The 15,694-nt window shown below is 50.4% G+C and overlaps 7 protein-coding genes across 7 annotated transcripts; 4 read left to right on the forward strand and 3 right to left on the reverse strand.

Annotated features, from left to right (window-relative positions):
- Window positions 1-617: 617 nt before the first annotated feature.
- On the forward strand, window positions 618-1,967 carry CCMA1212_008214 (Trichothecene 3-O-acetyltransferase; the record flags this gene model as incomplete). The annotated part of the gene is made up of 1 exon (XM_073705356.1): window positions 618-1,967. One exon carries the CDS (start codon window positions 618-620, stop codon window positions 1,965-1,967), a length of 1,350 nt encoding a protein of 449 aa, XP_073556176.1.
- Window positions 1,968-2,132: 165 nt separating this feature from the next.
- Window positions 2,133-2,973, reverse strand: CCMA1212_008215 (Chloroperoxidase; the record flags this gene model as incomplete). Its single annotated transcript, XM_073705357.1, has 2 exons — window positions 2,133-2,751; window positions 2,813-2,973. The coding sequence occupies 2 exons, from the start codon at window positions 2,971-2,973 to the stop codon at window positions 2,133-2,135; spliced, it is 780 nt and encodes a 259-aa protein (XP_073556175.1).
- A 3,040-nt stretch (window positions 2,974-6,013) lies between these two features.
- Window positions 6,014-7,471, forward strand: CCMA1212_008216 (Counting factor 60; the record flags this gene model as incomplete). The annotated part of the gene is made up of 2 exons (XM_073705358.1): window positions 6,014-6,349; window positions 6,407-7,471. 2 exons carry the CDS (start codon window positions 6,014-6,016, stop codon window positions 7,469-7,471), a joined length of 1,401 nt encoding a protein of 466 aa, XP_073556178.1.
- Window positions 7,472-7,539: 68 nt separating this feature from the next.
- Window positions 7,540-8,541, reverse strand: CCMA1212_008217 (uncharacterized protein; the record flags this gene model as incomplete). The annotated part of the gene is made up of 1 exon (XM_073705359.1): window positions 7,540-8,541. One exon carries the CDS (start codon window positions 8,539-8,541, stop codon window positions 7,540-7,542), a length of 1,002 nt encoding a protein of 333 aa, XP_073556177.1.
- A 3,509-nt stretch (window positions 8,542-12,050) lies between these two features.
- On the reverse strand, window positions 12,051-12,368 carry CCMA1212_008219 (uncharacterized protein; the record flags this gene model as incomplete). Its single annotated transcript, XM_073705360.1, has 1 exon — window positions 12,051-12,368. One exon carries the CDS (start codon window positions 12,366-12,368, stop codon window positions 12,051-12,053), a length of 318 nt encoding a protein of 105 aa, XP_073556172.1.
- Window positions 12,369-13,247: 879 nt separating this feature from the next.
- Window positions 13,248-14,147, forward strand: CCMA1212_008220 (uncharacterized protein; the record flags this gene model as incomplete). Its single annotated transcript, XM_073705361.1, has 3 exons — window positions 13,248-13,470; window positions 13,524-13,646; window positions 13,672-14,147. 3 exons carry the CDS (start codon window positions 13,248-13,250, stop codon window positions 14,145-14,147), a joined length of 822 nt encoding a protein of 273 aa, XP_073556355.1.
- Window positions 14,148-14,831: 684 nt separating this feature from the next.
- Window positions 14,832-15,551, forward strand: CCMA1212_008221 (uncharacterized protein; the record flags this gene model as incomplete). The annotated part of the gene is made up of 1 exon (XM_073705362.1): window positions 14,832-15,551. The coding sequence occupies one exon, from the start codon at window positions 14,832-14,834 to the stop codon at window positions 15,549-15,551; it is 720 nt and encodes a 239-aa protein (XP_073556356.1).
- Window positions 15,552-15,694: the final 143 nt, after the last annotated feature.

Consider the following 15,694-nt stretch of genomic DNA (forward strand, 5'->3'; position numbering starts at 1 on the left):
CTACTTCTTATACGATTCTTTATTTCCCCTTCGATCAATGATCGGTTCTCATTGTTTGTTTCGGAGGCATATCCGGGTCTTTGTATGGCAGAACGATGCTATCACTGAACCATTGTCAGCACCGTTTCCGGTGTGGTAACAGCCACTTACACATACGCATTATTGACCGAATAGATCAATAACTGGTTTGATCACCTGTTTTTCTCGTCTTGCGGGCTTCGAATCTCATCGCCTGAATGCTGTGACAGCTCTTGCAACTCCACCATCTACGTACTGACAACCTGACATACACACCATCGAAAATACATAGACTATGCAGACGTTAGATGCAGAACAACTTGCTGATGGTTTTTGTATTCTAGTTTGCGCTTGTTTATGCGCAGTTTCAGTCGCACGTGTGATGCCATGCCGCAGATGTTGTGAGCAGCTGGAGCCAATAGACCGGATACAACTGCTGATCGCTGACAAACATCGGTCCTCCTCTCGCACCATTCATCACATGAATACGATCTTCTCGATCACTCTTACTTTTTGCATATGAAATCCCGAACAAGAACCCGGTTCACACTTTTACGAGCCTCAACTAGTCGCAGAAGATCATGGCACAAATCCCAACAATGAAAGATGATCAAGAGTCGAGCCAACTCTCTCCACTTGAGTGGATAATGCCACGATCATACATCAGCCAAATCCTCTGTTTCCCATCGTCAAACCCTCGAATATCCGAAGTCCTCCAAGCTGGCCTCGCAGGCACATTAACAGATGTCCCGTATCTGGCCTCGAGAGTAGTGCCTAGAGACCTTCCCAAGGGTTCCGTGGCCTTGAGCCCGCCATGCGACTCGTTGAGCGATTTGTTTCGCGTCAACGACCTCCTCACGACAGTTGACTACAACACTTTGAAGTCGGGCGGTTTCAGACCCTCGCTTTTCGATGGATTGGATTTGTTTTCTCCTGATCTTACTCCTGCAGACAAGTCGCTGAGTCCAGTCTTTCGCGCAGTTTTGTCGCTGGTGAAGGGGGGCTGTTTGCTCTGCGTCAGTTTGCATCACTCCACAGCCGACATCACTGCGTTCGGCTCACTGTTAAAGATTTGGGCGTCACATTGCAGGACGGGGTCTTCCGAAGCTATCCAGTTTGACCGAAGTTGGCTGGACCGCTCAGCAATCGTCAGGCAATCGCACGATGTTCCCGCTGATACGCCACTTCTCCTCCACAAAGAAGAGAGCAACAATACGGCAAGCCGGCCATCACAGCCTCCGAAACTGGAAACCCACTTCTTCAAATACTCTGCAGACTACCTGAAAGGTCTCAAAGTAAAAGTCAACAAGCACCTGCCTGAAGGGACCTCCTGGGTGTCGACGAGCGATATTTTGAGTGCCATCCTTTGGGGGTCAATCGTCCATTCTGAAGATGCAGCTGCCGACGACAATGTGGCGGACGAGACATGCTTCATGCGAATTGCTGTCAATTGCCGCAGTCGCTTCGATCCACCATTGCCTAACAATTATCTCGGCGCAGCATTTGGAGTCTCGCTGGTAAATGCGAAGAAAGCCGACCTCATTGCGGTAGGCACATCAACTGAACATACACTTTCTCTCCCAACAATCGCAAACCTTGCGGCATCCGTACGCCGAGGCGTCAATTTCATAGATGGGGACAAGATGAACGCCATCATCAAGCATTTGACAACTCAAGAAGATGTCACAAGTCTCAAGCTCTGTCAAGAGCCGGCAACGAGGGTTGCCGTTGTCTCATGGGCCGACGAGGGAGTCTATGAGCTCGATTGGGGCACTGAACTCGGGCACTGCGAGGCTGTACGGCTGCCAACGTGGAAGACGAAGCGGTATCCGGTGGTGTTTCCCAGACTCCCAAATGGCGATCTGGAGGTTCTTGTTAGCTTTGATACAGAGACGATGGGGAGATGGAAGGCAGCATATGAGACGAGTCCGTGGAAGGCACATAGATAGCAAGAGGCCTGGCACAACCATTGTTAAGCGCTGCTCAGTGTAAATGCTTGGATACATGAAAGATATGACATGTTGGATGAGTATGCAAGAATAAAGTCCAACTTCGGCATTATGTACGTAGAATTACTTCCTTGTCCAGACAAGAGCAATAAGAACACCCCATTATCACGTGTGAAACTTCATCGCTATGCCGCTATGGTCCTGCTTCGCCATCGACTTCACAATCGCGTCAATTGCAGGGCTCATATCGGCCAGTCTGATCGTCCTCTTCGATGGCCTCCACCCAAACTCTGTGGGAAACCTCTCTTCCTCAAACCACGTCCTAATTCGGTCCTTAGGACCCTGGTACGCCGAAGGAGGGGGATTCGAGTCCGCATTGGGACTGCTATCGCTCATCATGGTAAGAGTCATTGCAGCTTCGAAAAGAGTAAAGGTGACTTCGTTGTCGGGAAGAACCCTCGGCTTCGACTCTTGCAGGAGACGCAGACGTGTCTTTGCGATGGAGTCAACGGTGAGGAAGGGAGTGTCGCTGTCAGCGAGGAGACTCTCTATCCGGAGCGGGTTTGCTATCAGATGAGGATGCTCTGGGGTGTAGTCATCTCGAGTGAGAGACGTGATATGCTGTATGATACCCGGTGTGTTGAGATCGACAAGGTCGAAAATGTCACGGCCAAAAGCTTTGGCAAAGTCTCTGGCCGGATCTGCGAAGCCTGCTTCGACGTTGAGGAATGAGGTGAAGGCGTGTTCGATTAGTGAGGCTGTAATGTTGCGGCCATGGTGAGGTCTTGAAGTATGTTAGGCACACGATTCAGAACTGCGGGCATTCTTGAGGCTGATATCCTTACAGGTAACCATGGTTGGCAAGTGTGTTGATCATAGGACACGGTCCCCTTGAATCGTCTGGTCCAGGCGGCACCCACGGCTGGATATGTGGTTTTGGGAATCTGGCCATACATGCTGCCGTAGCAAAAGCCGTAAATGGAAGAATCGAACCGAAGAAATGCATACTGATATCTTGTGAGATACGGATACTGAAGGAGACTGAAGCACAATGATACAAATGGCAGTTATACAAGTTATTAAGTAGATCTAGATTGGACCGGGAGATGATGCCCTTTATGGTTTCAAAACAACTCTGAACAACATAAAAAAGCAAAACAGACTCACCTGAAAGCGTCGGAAGCTGCCATGGCTCTCCGTCAACTTGCAGCTCGCTCCCCGCCCCGGGTAAGACATTCCGTTTCGTATAATGCCGCAATTTGCTGTTGTTTCTTTTTTTGAACGTATCCACCATCAATCTCAAAAGGCAAGATATGCAGTAGCGCAAATCTGTTCCAGGCCCAAGCATCCGCTGTAGACCAATAGCTTTCTCTTGGAGTAGGTCTGAGATGTTGTGTTGTCTTGGTGATTAGCCCTGCTTCGCTGCAGTTGGGGCTGGTTGCGCCTCTTTTTCCGATTTGAGTGGCCCATCCCAAGGACTCGGGATCCCGAATTTGTCATTGTGCGGACTGTCGTTGGCCCACTCATAGCAGGCGACCGTTTCTGAGACGGATGTCGGCATATACTACCTCAGTTTAATTTGGAATTTCGCAGCGTCATGGAAGAGATGGCCGCGGAGAAGGTGAACAAACAATGGAGAAGTTCATCTTGACCCCGCGACTACATACAAACGGCTAGGGAGATCTTGTAAGTCTTGGCATAGTTATGTGTGAGGAGACCAGCGGCAACTCGCATATTAGTTTACAACTCGCCATCTTCGCCAACCTCTTGGCGAATGCTCATTGCCATATCCCAACGGTACATCTCAGTCTGTGCCTCTAGTCATGGGTCGTTGGGGTGACGCGACCCGTGAGGCAACCAACGGTTCTGTTTGCACTTGGCCGTATCTGTCCCCATGTCGTTATAAACGAGTGCTCTCTTTAGTTCTCGCGATGTCCGTCATATCCAAATTAGATGGTAGAGAAGGTGAAGAAGATGCCAGCGGCAACAAGAAGCTGACGCAAAATATTCATTGGACTAGATGAGCCAGTGAGTTGAGCAACCTAAAACACTATTAGGTAGGGAGGAAAAGTGTCAGCTTGGCCTCCAAAACGGCCTCTTAATCTGCCAGTCGAGGTGTCCCGGATCAGCTGGAGATTACCTGAAGCATCACCAAGGAGCAAATCATTTGCGCCGGAAGTTGTTAGGTTGGACGATCTCGATCACCAACATTGACCCCAAAATAGGTGCTTTGTATGCCGATATCCGGCTCGGAACCGATCAGTCGGCTTTTCATCCATTCTTGCCTCGATCACGGGAGACACCATGCGGCTAAGCGACGGCAAGCCGCTCTAAAACTGTCCTCAGTTCTCCCTGATCAGCGCACAAGTTTCGGGCGTACAAAGATACCATACTGTCGACGCGTAGGATGCGATCTAAAAAGAAGCCATTTTGCCCTCCCTGCAGAATCATAGTCGTTTGCCAGCTCTCTGCTGACTCAAGGGAGGAAACAAGGGCCATGGGGTTTTGAGCTAGCAACGGTAACCAGGGATGTGTTGACACATTGGTTTGTGTTTTTGTCTCTTGGCATGATTCGTCAAGATCTAAATTTATAGAGGATTCTAGGAGATGTCCGTAGTGACGAGGTGTTTCTGCCGTCAACTGTGTAGGGGAGCTTGCGCGTAGCAAGATGCGAGACGTATTGACCTCGATAATCTCACAGAGATGGTGATCTTGAGTGTTCAGGTTATTGGAAGACGAGTGTGAAGGAGAGTCACTCAGCATCCCAGGTCTTCGGACATTCGCAAGAGGCCGTCAGAGTCCCAGAGCTGCATAGGTTCGCAATGCGAGGAGGTTCAGCTCTCCATCTCCTCGAATAGCAGCGCTTCGGCCCCCACAAACAGTGGAAATAACATGTCTCACGTCTCGGCGATCGGTAAGTGTCTCAGTTTCGGGTGAAAGAAAGCTTTCCCCATCCTGGGGCCTGGGTCAGCCGCTTTTCCGAACCCGAAGCTCCAGACGGTGTAACATGATGATGACATGAAGGGGTTGGATCTATCTTTGGTCTGTTGGCGCAACGGTAATAGCGGCAAGCTGATGGGGTGAGACCGTTTACAGCTGGTTGATGTAGGTCCCCTCTCCAACCAAGTGTCATGCGGTGAATGAGTGTGGTTTGCTGAAGTTCCTGGAATGGGCTACCCGGTATTTCTCATCGTACGTCTTAAAAGGATGCGAATTTTCGATGAAACGTGAGCTATGAGGACATGTAGGTTTACGGACAACTCAATCATTATAAATTTGTTTTCAATTCACCTTTGTGACTTTGATAAGGGCGCTTCATCACTTGGATACTACCAAAGTCGTGATAGTGCCGCTGTCTACATCTCGGCCCGTATGGTCTCTGTGTCACCACCGCGACCATGAGTCAGCTTCTCACGCGCCATCTCGAGTGATGATTTCTTCTATCTTCTCTCAAGATGCGGGACGTGGAACAAGTCCTGGTGTCTCTTCAAGGCCATGTCTTCAGTCCTTCACTTGTCATTTGAGATGCAAAATGCTGCACCCCAATAGCCCGGAAAATGTAAACAGCGGACGGACTAACACGGCCAGAAACAGGCACGTGCGACTAGCATCTCCAACAAGTGGCTCGCAAATTGATTGTCGCTTCCGATATAGACAAAGTCGCAACAACCAGGATCCTCTAAGGTACGGACTGAACGGTGAAGTGAGCATCCTCAGGTAGATGTTTAGGTGCTACAAGGCTCTGAAGATAATCATCGGTCAAGGCCATATACAACAATCTATATTGCACCAAGGGCAGCTGCATACATGCACCACCTGGACAACCCTCCCCTTCATCGTCAACAGCTCCATTTAGCCGTGAGCTCTGCCCCTGCCATCGCTTCCGTCCCTGCATGAGTGAGGGATGAAGCTGCTCAACTACACCCACGTGCTCGCGTTACAGCAAGCCACCGGCGTTATATCCTCTGACGTGCCCCAAGAACGGATGCTGCAAGGGGGTAAAATTCCACCCTCGTCTCAATTATCCCCATCATCATCACCTCACAATGCTGACTCGCGCCGTTACAGCGGGCGTCCTGTCCCAGTTCCTCCTGGCCTCCGCATCCAGTCTGCCGCCAGTCGACACCTTCTATCCCGCTGGCCTCAACGACACCTCGTACATCAGCAACAGCGCACTGGGCATATATGGAGGCACTTACAGGGCTCCGGCCGACAAGGCTTCGCAGGGCTCTCCGTATGGCATCTACGACTATTGCTCCATGCCGCATCCACGCGTGAGCGAATATGAGATGCCCAAGGACCGTCGCGCAAAGCTGGTGTACCTGGAGTATATGCAGAGGCACCAGAGACGCACCATGTATAACCTGGCCCCGGGCGGCGAGGTGAGAGGAAATTGTGCCCTGAGCGAACTAGAGATGAGCCCTGCTGATGAGGTGTAGAACCAACCGTTTGACTGCTCAAGCTTTGAAGCCTTTTCATACGGCAGTCAAGCTCATGGCACCAACGGCCTCCAGGTCTATGCCAGCGTCTACACAGACCCTAACAACCCTTTTGTGGATGCTCTGCCGTACATCAACTCGACGTGCTTCTTCCCTCAGCTGACCACCGGCGGTCTCCTCGACGGCGTCCAACACGGCAAAGACCTCTGGGCCCTGTATGGCGAGAAATTAGGTCTCATTCCGAAAACACCCAGCGACAAGGTCTGGCTGCGATCCAGCTCGGCGACTCTCACCCAGCAGAGCGCTGGAGGCGTCCTGCGCGGTCTCTGGCCTCACCACTCGGGCTCTGTACCTCTTCACCAGCAGCCGGGACCTGACACGGTCAACGGTGGAGTCCCGTGCGACGCCAAAGGCGCCATTCTGTCGTCCATCCAGTCAACGGCCGAATGGAACCAGCATCTTAGTATTACGACCGAGCTTCGACAGTCGCTGGGCGATATTCTTGGTGCTACCAGCAGTGCGTGGCAGAACACCTTTGACCACTTCTCCGACAACTTCCAGGCCCGATTGTGCAACGGATACAAGCTGCCTTGCAGCTTCACCGACGCCTCCAAGTGCGTTTCCGAGAGCCAGGCGGAGGAAGTTTTCCGCGCGGGTGACTGGGAGTGGAATTACTACTGGCGCAGCAACCCGCAGGTCGTCAAGTATATCCAGGCCACAGAAGGCCTTTTCATCGGCGAGGTTGTGAGACGCCTGGAAGCCGTTCTGAACAACAAGCAAAAGTACGTCTACTCGCACACGTTCTTCCATGACGGCGACATCGGTCCCGTCTTGGGCGCTCTGGGAATCAACCAGCTGCGATGGCCTGCGATGGGGTCCAACGTCGCCATAGAGGTTTGGGAGACGACGGTTGAGCAGAAGAAGGCGTACTATGCCCGCGTTCTTTACTCGGGACATATGCTGCGCAGCATTCACGGCACCTTGGACTGGATTCCGCTGGGCCGATTGATTGACCTTCTGAAGGTGTATGTGCCAGAAGACATTGTCGCTCTGTGCAACTCATGATTGTCTGCTGCCTGTTTAGCTATTGCTTTGCACGTAATACAACTGCTGCGATACTTGCATCAACCTCATCAGTCGACAAAGATCCCCAGAGGAACACTTGCAGACACAGTATAAACCCCGAGCCCAATCTCATGCATCATCTTCAGATTCCCAACAAGACTAAACAGCATATACCCCTCCACCCTCGTCAGTCCCTTCTCCTCCTCAAGCCACCTCAGCATCTCCTTCACAGCCTGCTTCACAACCCTATCGCGATCATTCCCCGTAATCATCGCCCCGTGCTCTCCTTTACCCTTGACACTCACCATCTCCTTCACCCGCTCCGGACTCGTCTCATAGTGCGGCCCGCCGAGTCTATCTTTGCCTTTGAAGACGCTCAGTCGCATCCGTGAGTACATCGTCGTTTCCAGCGCAAGACAGCATATCTCGCCGTCTCCCTGACAAAAGTGCGCATCTCCAACACCGAACAGCGCGCCCGGGACGTTTACCTGGAGGAACAATGTCGCGCCCTCGCCGAGATATCGGCAGTCAAAGTTTCCGCCTATGTCGTTGCGCGGGAACAAACAGTATTGGTCACCTTCTGCTGGAGCAACGCCCATGGTGCCGTAGAAGGGCTGACGGGGAAGGTGTATGCCTGGCTTGAACACGGCGTAGTCTTGACCCTCGGGGAGATCAAACGTCTTGAGATGAGGGCCCGGGATCTCATCTTGCAAAAGGCCCATTCCAGGGATGATGGCCGTCCAGCCCCATGTGCCTGGTTGCAGTTCGAGAACCTCAACTTTGAGGATATCGCCTGGTTCGGCGCCGTTTACGTAGACTGGGCCATTGACGTAGAGTAGACCGACCAGTTTTTCGAGTTCCGGGGCAGATTTGATGTCTAGGGCGACGACGTCTGCTGTTGTTGTTTCTTTGGTGAGGTTGACGAAGCCGGCGTGGGTGTTGTCGAAGGTTACTTCGGTGCCGGAGTCGACTGTGAGGGTGGGCTTGTGGTCTTTGTTGAAGGTGTATGTGGTGCTGTCTGGTCCGTGATGGACGTGATGGATAGCTTTTGCAAGAGGCTTCCAGTTCATGGTGATGAAGTAGTCAACTTGGTAACGTCTACGCTGTCGGGTACGTGTATTCATTGTTGATCAATGAACGATGCCACATCCCGAGCTGATCTTTAAGTAAGGTACTGTCAAATGAGCTTACGTCCCTGCGGAGTCTCTTATACCGAGATGACCAAAGAATGTTTCCCCATTCTTTAGAACAACCATTCAAATCGCCTGATGTCCTAGTGCTGATATTTGCCATGGCCAATCGTTGACTGGACGAGCGCATCATGTGGAAATACATAAGCACACGATCTCTGTGGCGTTGAAGGTTTGTCCAATGACAACACCAAAGGCTGCTCAGCAGAATAGAGACCTCGTAATCGCGCTTCCGATCTTACAGTAACTTTTCTGGGACTGCACTATGTCAAGATCAAGCTTGTTGATTCATCTCTACTTGGGTGTTGGCCTCTCCGCATTTACGCTGGGATCGTGGGAAAACCTGGTAGGAAAACCACAACCAAGAGGACAATTTGTCTATATCCAACTCCAACACCTCAAGAGACGACATAACATCCAGCCAAAGGCTCAAAAATAGCCAGCAAATCAAAGAGCGAGAAGTAAAATGGAAGCATAGAACTCAAAGGATGGTCCACCTCTGAGGTCATACCACCTTCTGCAAGTCTCTCAAGCTGTTCTTCAGCCCTTGCACCTGTGCGGCGAGCTTCTCGCGTCGGTCAATCTGCTTCTCCGACTCTGAACCAATGCGAATCAAATCGTCTTCGGACAACTCAGACACAGAAGTCGGGCAGAAGGCATTTTGGAGGGGTGACATGATGTGGCGCTCGATGACTTGGCGGGCGACATTGTCGACGAATGTCTTCATTGCGACCTTGTAATAGGCGTCTAGCTGAGTGATGGCCTCGTTGCAAGCCTGTTGGTCCATATCAACCACGATCTTGGCTCTTAGTTTCTCGACAAACTCGTTCACTTCGTGGGAATTTTCCAGGCGAATTTGTCCATAATGGTCCTTCTCGGCAAGGACAGCATCCTGTGTCACCTTTCGTTGCTGATCCAAGCGAGCTTTTTGGACGTTGTCCGTATAATAGTGATTGTATGTCAACGGACCCCGTCGTTCGTCGGCAATGAGCTTTCCCAATTCTTCAAGAGCATTCTTCTCTGCATCCTCTAGCCACTCTTGTAAGATGGCCTGAATCTGAGCTTGTATAGTCTCCTCGGGATGAAGGTTTCGCACAGCAAGCTGAATCCAGTACGCAACCAAGTCGACCATAGAATGAACGTGAGACTCGGCGATAATCGGCCAGCGGCATGACTGTTCGAGAAAGAGTTCAGCTAGGAGCGCTGAGTTGTAATCTCCGGGCAACTCCTTTCCTCTTGTACGTGAATGGGCCTGCATCTAGACTGAGTAAAGGTTCATTCCAAGATGGACGGATTGAACATACTTTCTTCACCCACTGCATCATCTCAGCCTTGTTCACTATAAGTTGAGAGGTGTTATCGGTCTCTTGGTTTTCCATCGAGTCGCTGGACTTGGGCTTTGGATCGATGATCAGTCTCCTTTGCCCTGACACCCGCATATACTGCGCAAATTCGGTGTTCAATTCTTGCACGCAAGCTCGCAGTCTCGATTTGTCGCTGTCGGAAAAAAAGCCAGCATCGGCGCTATGGTAATTACCATCAAGGGCCGCCAGCAATAGTCCGTAGAATCTCATGCTCAGGTCTGTGAGAAACGTTCTGATGAGGTCGGTAGAAGAGCGAGCAACTCCCAACAATCGCAGCTCATCTTCTTTCACAGCCAGTAGCTTCCTGATTTCATCTCGCACTTTGGGCAATTCTCGCTCTATATGAGCATCGAGCAATTTTTGGAGGTAGACCCGGAGTTTCTTGACCCCTACTCGGTCCGGATCGAGACTTATGGTCGCCCAAGGAGGACTTGAGAAGAACTCCTCCTCTAGCTTTGATCGATCGTCCATGCTAAGACCTCCTTCGAGCTGTTTGGGGCTTGGATTCTTGAGAAGGAAAAATCCCAGCTTGAATTTGATGTTCCCCTGATTGTTTGCGATCCGTGCCAGCATGTCTTCAGTGCCAGCATTGATGAGGTCCGGCTTCGTGATGATTCCGACAGTTCTCTCGCCAAGAGTGTCATGCTTCCTCGCCAGCTTGATGATGGACTGGTTAGCCATATCGTTGCCGGCTTGTAGAACTGCGAGGATGATTGTTCGAGAGTTCTCGAGATACGATGTGACCATGCCGTGCACAGCCTCAACATCTTCCTCTGTTTGCTCTTCGTTGGGATTAGATATGAGTCCCGGTAGGTCCACCACGCTGAGATGCAGTCCGATAGGACCGGTGACCTCAATGCGAAGAGCATCAGGGGCAAAAGCGTGACCGTTGTCCTTGTCCGAATATCCACGAATGTTCATCAGTTGCGATACGCCCTGGATAATTCCAGGCAGCTCCGATAGATCGTCAATGTCCTTGCGATATGCAGAGAGCTTCTGCTGAACCTCTGCCGACCGCGGACTTTGCGATCTGATGCTAGCCGTATACTTAACCGACTTTCCATCTGTGTGGCGAAGGATGATCTCGGTAGGAAATTGGTGCAAAGTCCGTCCCTTCGGGGAAATGGGATTCCCGTGATGCCCTCGAGAACGGAGCTCTTGCCGGCCGATTGGTCTCCGCAAACGACCAGTTGAGGTAGAGCTACCTGATCACCGACTCCATGAGCTCTGATCTTTTCGATTTGGTTCAGGCGGTGCCTGGATTTAGAAGTTTGGAGGTGGTCAAACTTTCCATCTGGAGGCTTTTCGTTGCTCTGCCCGGATGCAACCATTTTCTTCAAGATCTCTCACTGAGTTGAACTAAATTATGCAGTTTGATTGATGTGCGTCACTTTGTAGTCCGTGGAGTTGCTTCTGGAGTGAAGTTGAGATGGGGTTGCTCACCCTGGCAAGGCTGTGTCTTTTTAGCCTGTTCATTCGCCCAATCACGAACGTCAAGAGAGACGAGGAGTAAGGACGCAAGATCCATTTCCTAGCAAGTGAGTCTCCTGGACACAGCTTGGTCATAACTTCAACTCCATCGTATTTCCCGGTCAGAGCTTGCCCTGCGGGAGTTGGCATGGTCAACCTGCACTCTTCCGAGAGCCACGTAGGTGAATCTACAGCAATAAATGTAGTACAATTACTGTGGGTGGTGCTGAAGACTTTTCATGTATACGAACACGTATCATTGAGGTATTCATTGCCCTGTGGACTTGCGGTGAGAAGGAATACAATTTCACCACGTCGGTTGATCACAGGTTGCCGTTCCCGGGCATCGAAGTGCGTAAGCCCCTTTGAGAGAAACAGGAAGCACTTGAAGCAGTGAATGAGGGGTGCTTGAGGAGACACTTTATGTACGGCGCCTCACTTAGGTCTCTCTATGCGTAAAGCCGAGATTCTTTCATCAAGTTTATTCGCCTGTCAACCACATGTGGTGGCCTATCAATCTGTCAAGCAATATTCACCCTGGCACTCCGTATCACTTCATCTTCCCCAACCAGCCTGATTGTTCGTAGGGTCAACAGCTGTGCCCCGTCTTCCCCAGCCTGCTTGGTTGTTTGTAGGGTCAACGGCTGTACCTCGTCTACCCCAAGCAGGATGACCGTTGACAGGGTTGTCAGCCGTCTCCCGTTTTCCCCAGCCCGCCTGGTTGTTTGTTGGGTCCACGGCTGTGCCTCGTCTGCCCCATCCTGCTTCGTTATCGGCAAGGTCGACTGAGGTGGTGTCGCGTTGGTCGACTGGTGCGGCGTCGACGGCGCTCATGAGAGCAACGGCAAGAGATAAGAGTTGAGATATCTTCATCTTGATAGATTACTGAGAACTTATGAAGATAGAATTTAGATTTGAACGTGATGGCAAAGTGTATTTGGGTGTTTGAAGGCGATGTAGGGGACAAGATCTGGTGTTCGGAGACCAGCCGCTCATGTTATATGCTTATCCGTTGGTGGACACCTGCGCTTATCCGGCGGGCAAGGAGCTTGACAAACACACCGCATATCTCATTACAAGCATTTTGGCTATAGCAGCTTAAGCAAAGTCCAACGAGAAACACTATCTTGTTCTATTTGCCAAGGCTGCTGACGACGGATACTGTACAAGATGATTGTCGATCAGCAGGGATTAGAAGAGGGTACGTTGCATCGGTCTCACTCAGATCCTTGCTCATTACACAGCCCTGAGACTATCCTTCGTTGTCAACCTCCTTGAGCCAATGATCAAAGTGATCTGTGAGAAGATATGCATCTCAGATCACGCCTACGGCTCCTTCCTTGGAGGATAGTCTAACTTGGAAGTAGTTAACAAATTGTAACCCCCAGCAATAGCTTCACGGATGTAGTAGCTGCATATCCCGGATCCTTCGACAAAGCTTACATGGGGGCCAGCTCGACTTCTCCGCATCAGCAAACGTGGCGAGATTCGGCAAAGCAAAAGTCCCAGTGAGCATTTCTTGTCAATATGAGATTCGGTTCGGCCTGTAAGTGGCAAAGCATGGCGTCTGTGCCGGTGGTGTGAATGTAAACTTTGTCCTTGCTTTTGAGAAGTTTGCCGCACCACTCGGCCAATCTCAAGACTGACGGACGTCGAGGGTGAGTATGTGAGGTCACTTCGTTCAGAACTCAACATCTTCTTTTCATTTATTGCCCATGACAAGTTGAACGGTGCATAGAGCAAACAGTCGATATGTCTAGAAAGTCTTCTGAAGAGTTTCATGATAGGGAACATTTGCTCGCTGATGATGAGCAAGACGATAACCACAACGGTCGAACATCAAAAGATGCGCTACGGGCAAGGCTCATTCCATATTCTATTGCCCTCAACGTTGTGCTATTGGTAGCACTGCTTTCAACATGGGCGATGTCATATCACCAGTTTGCTCAAATACGGATACTGAACGCAGTTTATTGTCAGTGATTAACCTCAGTAGCCAGCAATTCGATGTTCTAATTTGGCCATTAGCTCCAGCAGAATCTGCAGTCGAGTACAAGACAGTGGTCTTCACGGGAGGCCTTCATGGCGATAGATCTGCCTACCAGGGATACTCTGAAGAAGTCAATGAAAGATGGGAAAACCTTTTCAATGGTATGTTACTTTTCTCTCACACTAGGTAAGAGAAGTACTGACCAAGTTGCACTTGAAGACATTGGCATATCTCAAATCCCAGCGTCCATGGCAGCTCGCCTTCCCAACGCCACAACACCAACCGCCCACGATCCAAACATGTACATGGTCGAACTGGACGTCTTCCATCAGCTCCATTGTCTCAACCTCATGCGCAAGATTGTATATCCAAACGTCTTCAAGATCGATCTTACGTCTGGGTCAGAGGAGGCCGAGGACAATATCTATCATCTGGAACACTGCTACGAACAGCTGAGGCAGTCTATTCAATGCGCCTCGGATGTGGGCACAATCTATTGGGAGTGGAGCGAAGAGAAGCAGAAGATGTTTGGAAATCTTCGGACAACACATACGTGCAAGGATTTTGATAAGATTCGAGAATGGGCTGCTCAGCATAGGCTAGACGAAACCTTTGACCCGTTTCACAAGGTTGAAGGAGCTCCGATAAGACAACCGAGTTAGAACTGAACAAGAAAGCCATATTTGCATCTACTAAGAATAAGCCTGATCAGCAAATCAGCGATACTCTCCCATTCATTCCATGGCAAATGCTGATTCCCAATCAGATAGACATATCATAACAGTATCACATTAACTAGCTACGTCCATAAGAAACGACGTCACAAAGGAAGAGATGGACCGATTCCTCCCAAGCCAAGTCAAAGCTGGCACATGCAACGTAGCCATCAAACTCAGAATTGTCCCAGACGTCAACCTGCAGGGTTCAACAAAAGTCCTGCAAATATCAAGGTCGTCATTCCTGACACGAGCATCATTAGCACAGATCCAAATTGCGCTTTCAGCATGTATCACCAAAACTTGAACGTCATTCTACGGCACCTTGGGCACTTCATCTTGCACCTACCAGAACAGGAAACGATCTCGGGTATCTCGACGGTCCCGAGCCGTCCGTCAGCCTGAAGGATTCAACCCCGCAAGACGGGGGTAAGATGAGAACTTCAACCCACGCAAGGCTAGGATCAGTATCTCCGGACTGACCCATATGCTTAATTTAGTAGTTCAGCAAGACACTCACGACTAAAAGCCGTCGACTTGTGCCATGGTACAGGGAGCATCTTTATGTGCTATTCCAATCTAACCTTCTGACTCTTTTCCCATGCGTGTCTTTACAACGCCAGAAGCATCATGATGGATCGGCTTCGCGAAAGTGCTCTGTTCATCAAGAAAAAGGCACTCAGACAAGAGTATGCCCAAGTCGAGGGCAGTGAGGGCGAGGAAGATCCTCTTTACGCAGCCCGCTCCACGAGACAATCACAACGGCGCCTCATTGCCTTCATCTCATCATATCTACTGGGAATCCTGACCGTTGTACTTGCACTTGGACTATGGCAAACCCTCTCCTTCAACACTACCGCGAGACCAAACCGACCGTATCCCGAAATTCGTCAAGGCACCGATGAAAAGACCGGGCTTCCATTAAGCTGGTCTCACGGCGATTGCGGCAACTCTCCAGCAGATGCCCAAGCGCTCGGCTGCCGATACAGCATCGTGCTACATGCATGGCTTCCCCAAGATTGCCTCACAGAAGACGACCTGGAGGACGAAAAGCTCATGTATGAAGGTCGCGATTGGCCATTCGAGATCAACGGCGGGAATTTGACGATGGAGGAGCTTCATCGAGGCGACTATGGCCACTTTACTACGACGTTTGACTGGCATGTTGTTCACTGCATGTATGTGTGGAAGAGGATTCACAGGGTCGCTCTTGACGCCAACTTGAAGATTGATTCGTATACGGCCAACTTTCACCATACGAATCATTGTGTTCAGATGATTGGCGGTGATCCAGGAGGTATGAAAGATTCCGGGACCAAGATTTTTGTCAAATACCCCATATGCGCTTAGTTGGTATATGCCACGAAATCTATGTGTATACGAGCGAATATAGTATTCTTCCCCTGTATGCGTGAGCCTGTCCGTAGAACCTTTTAATTCAGATAAAGTAGAGTGGCTCTTATCATTGAGGGGTCAGTGAGTGAGTCCTTTCT

Source organism: Trichoderma ghanense, assembly GCF_004382785.1.
Source record: "Trichoderma ghanense strain CCMA-1212 chromosome Unknown scaffold_11, whole genome shotgun sequence".
In the NCBI taxonomy this organism is placed as follows: domain Eukaryota; kingdom Fungi; phylum Ascomycota; class Sordariomycetes; order Hypocreales; family Hypocreaceae; genus Trichoderma; species Trichoderma ghanense.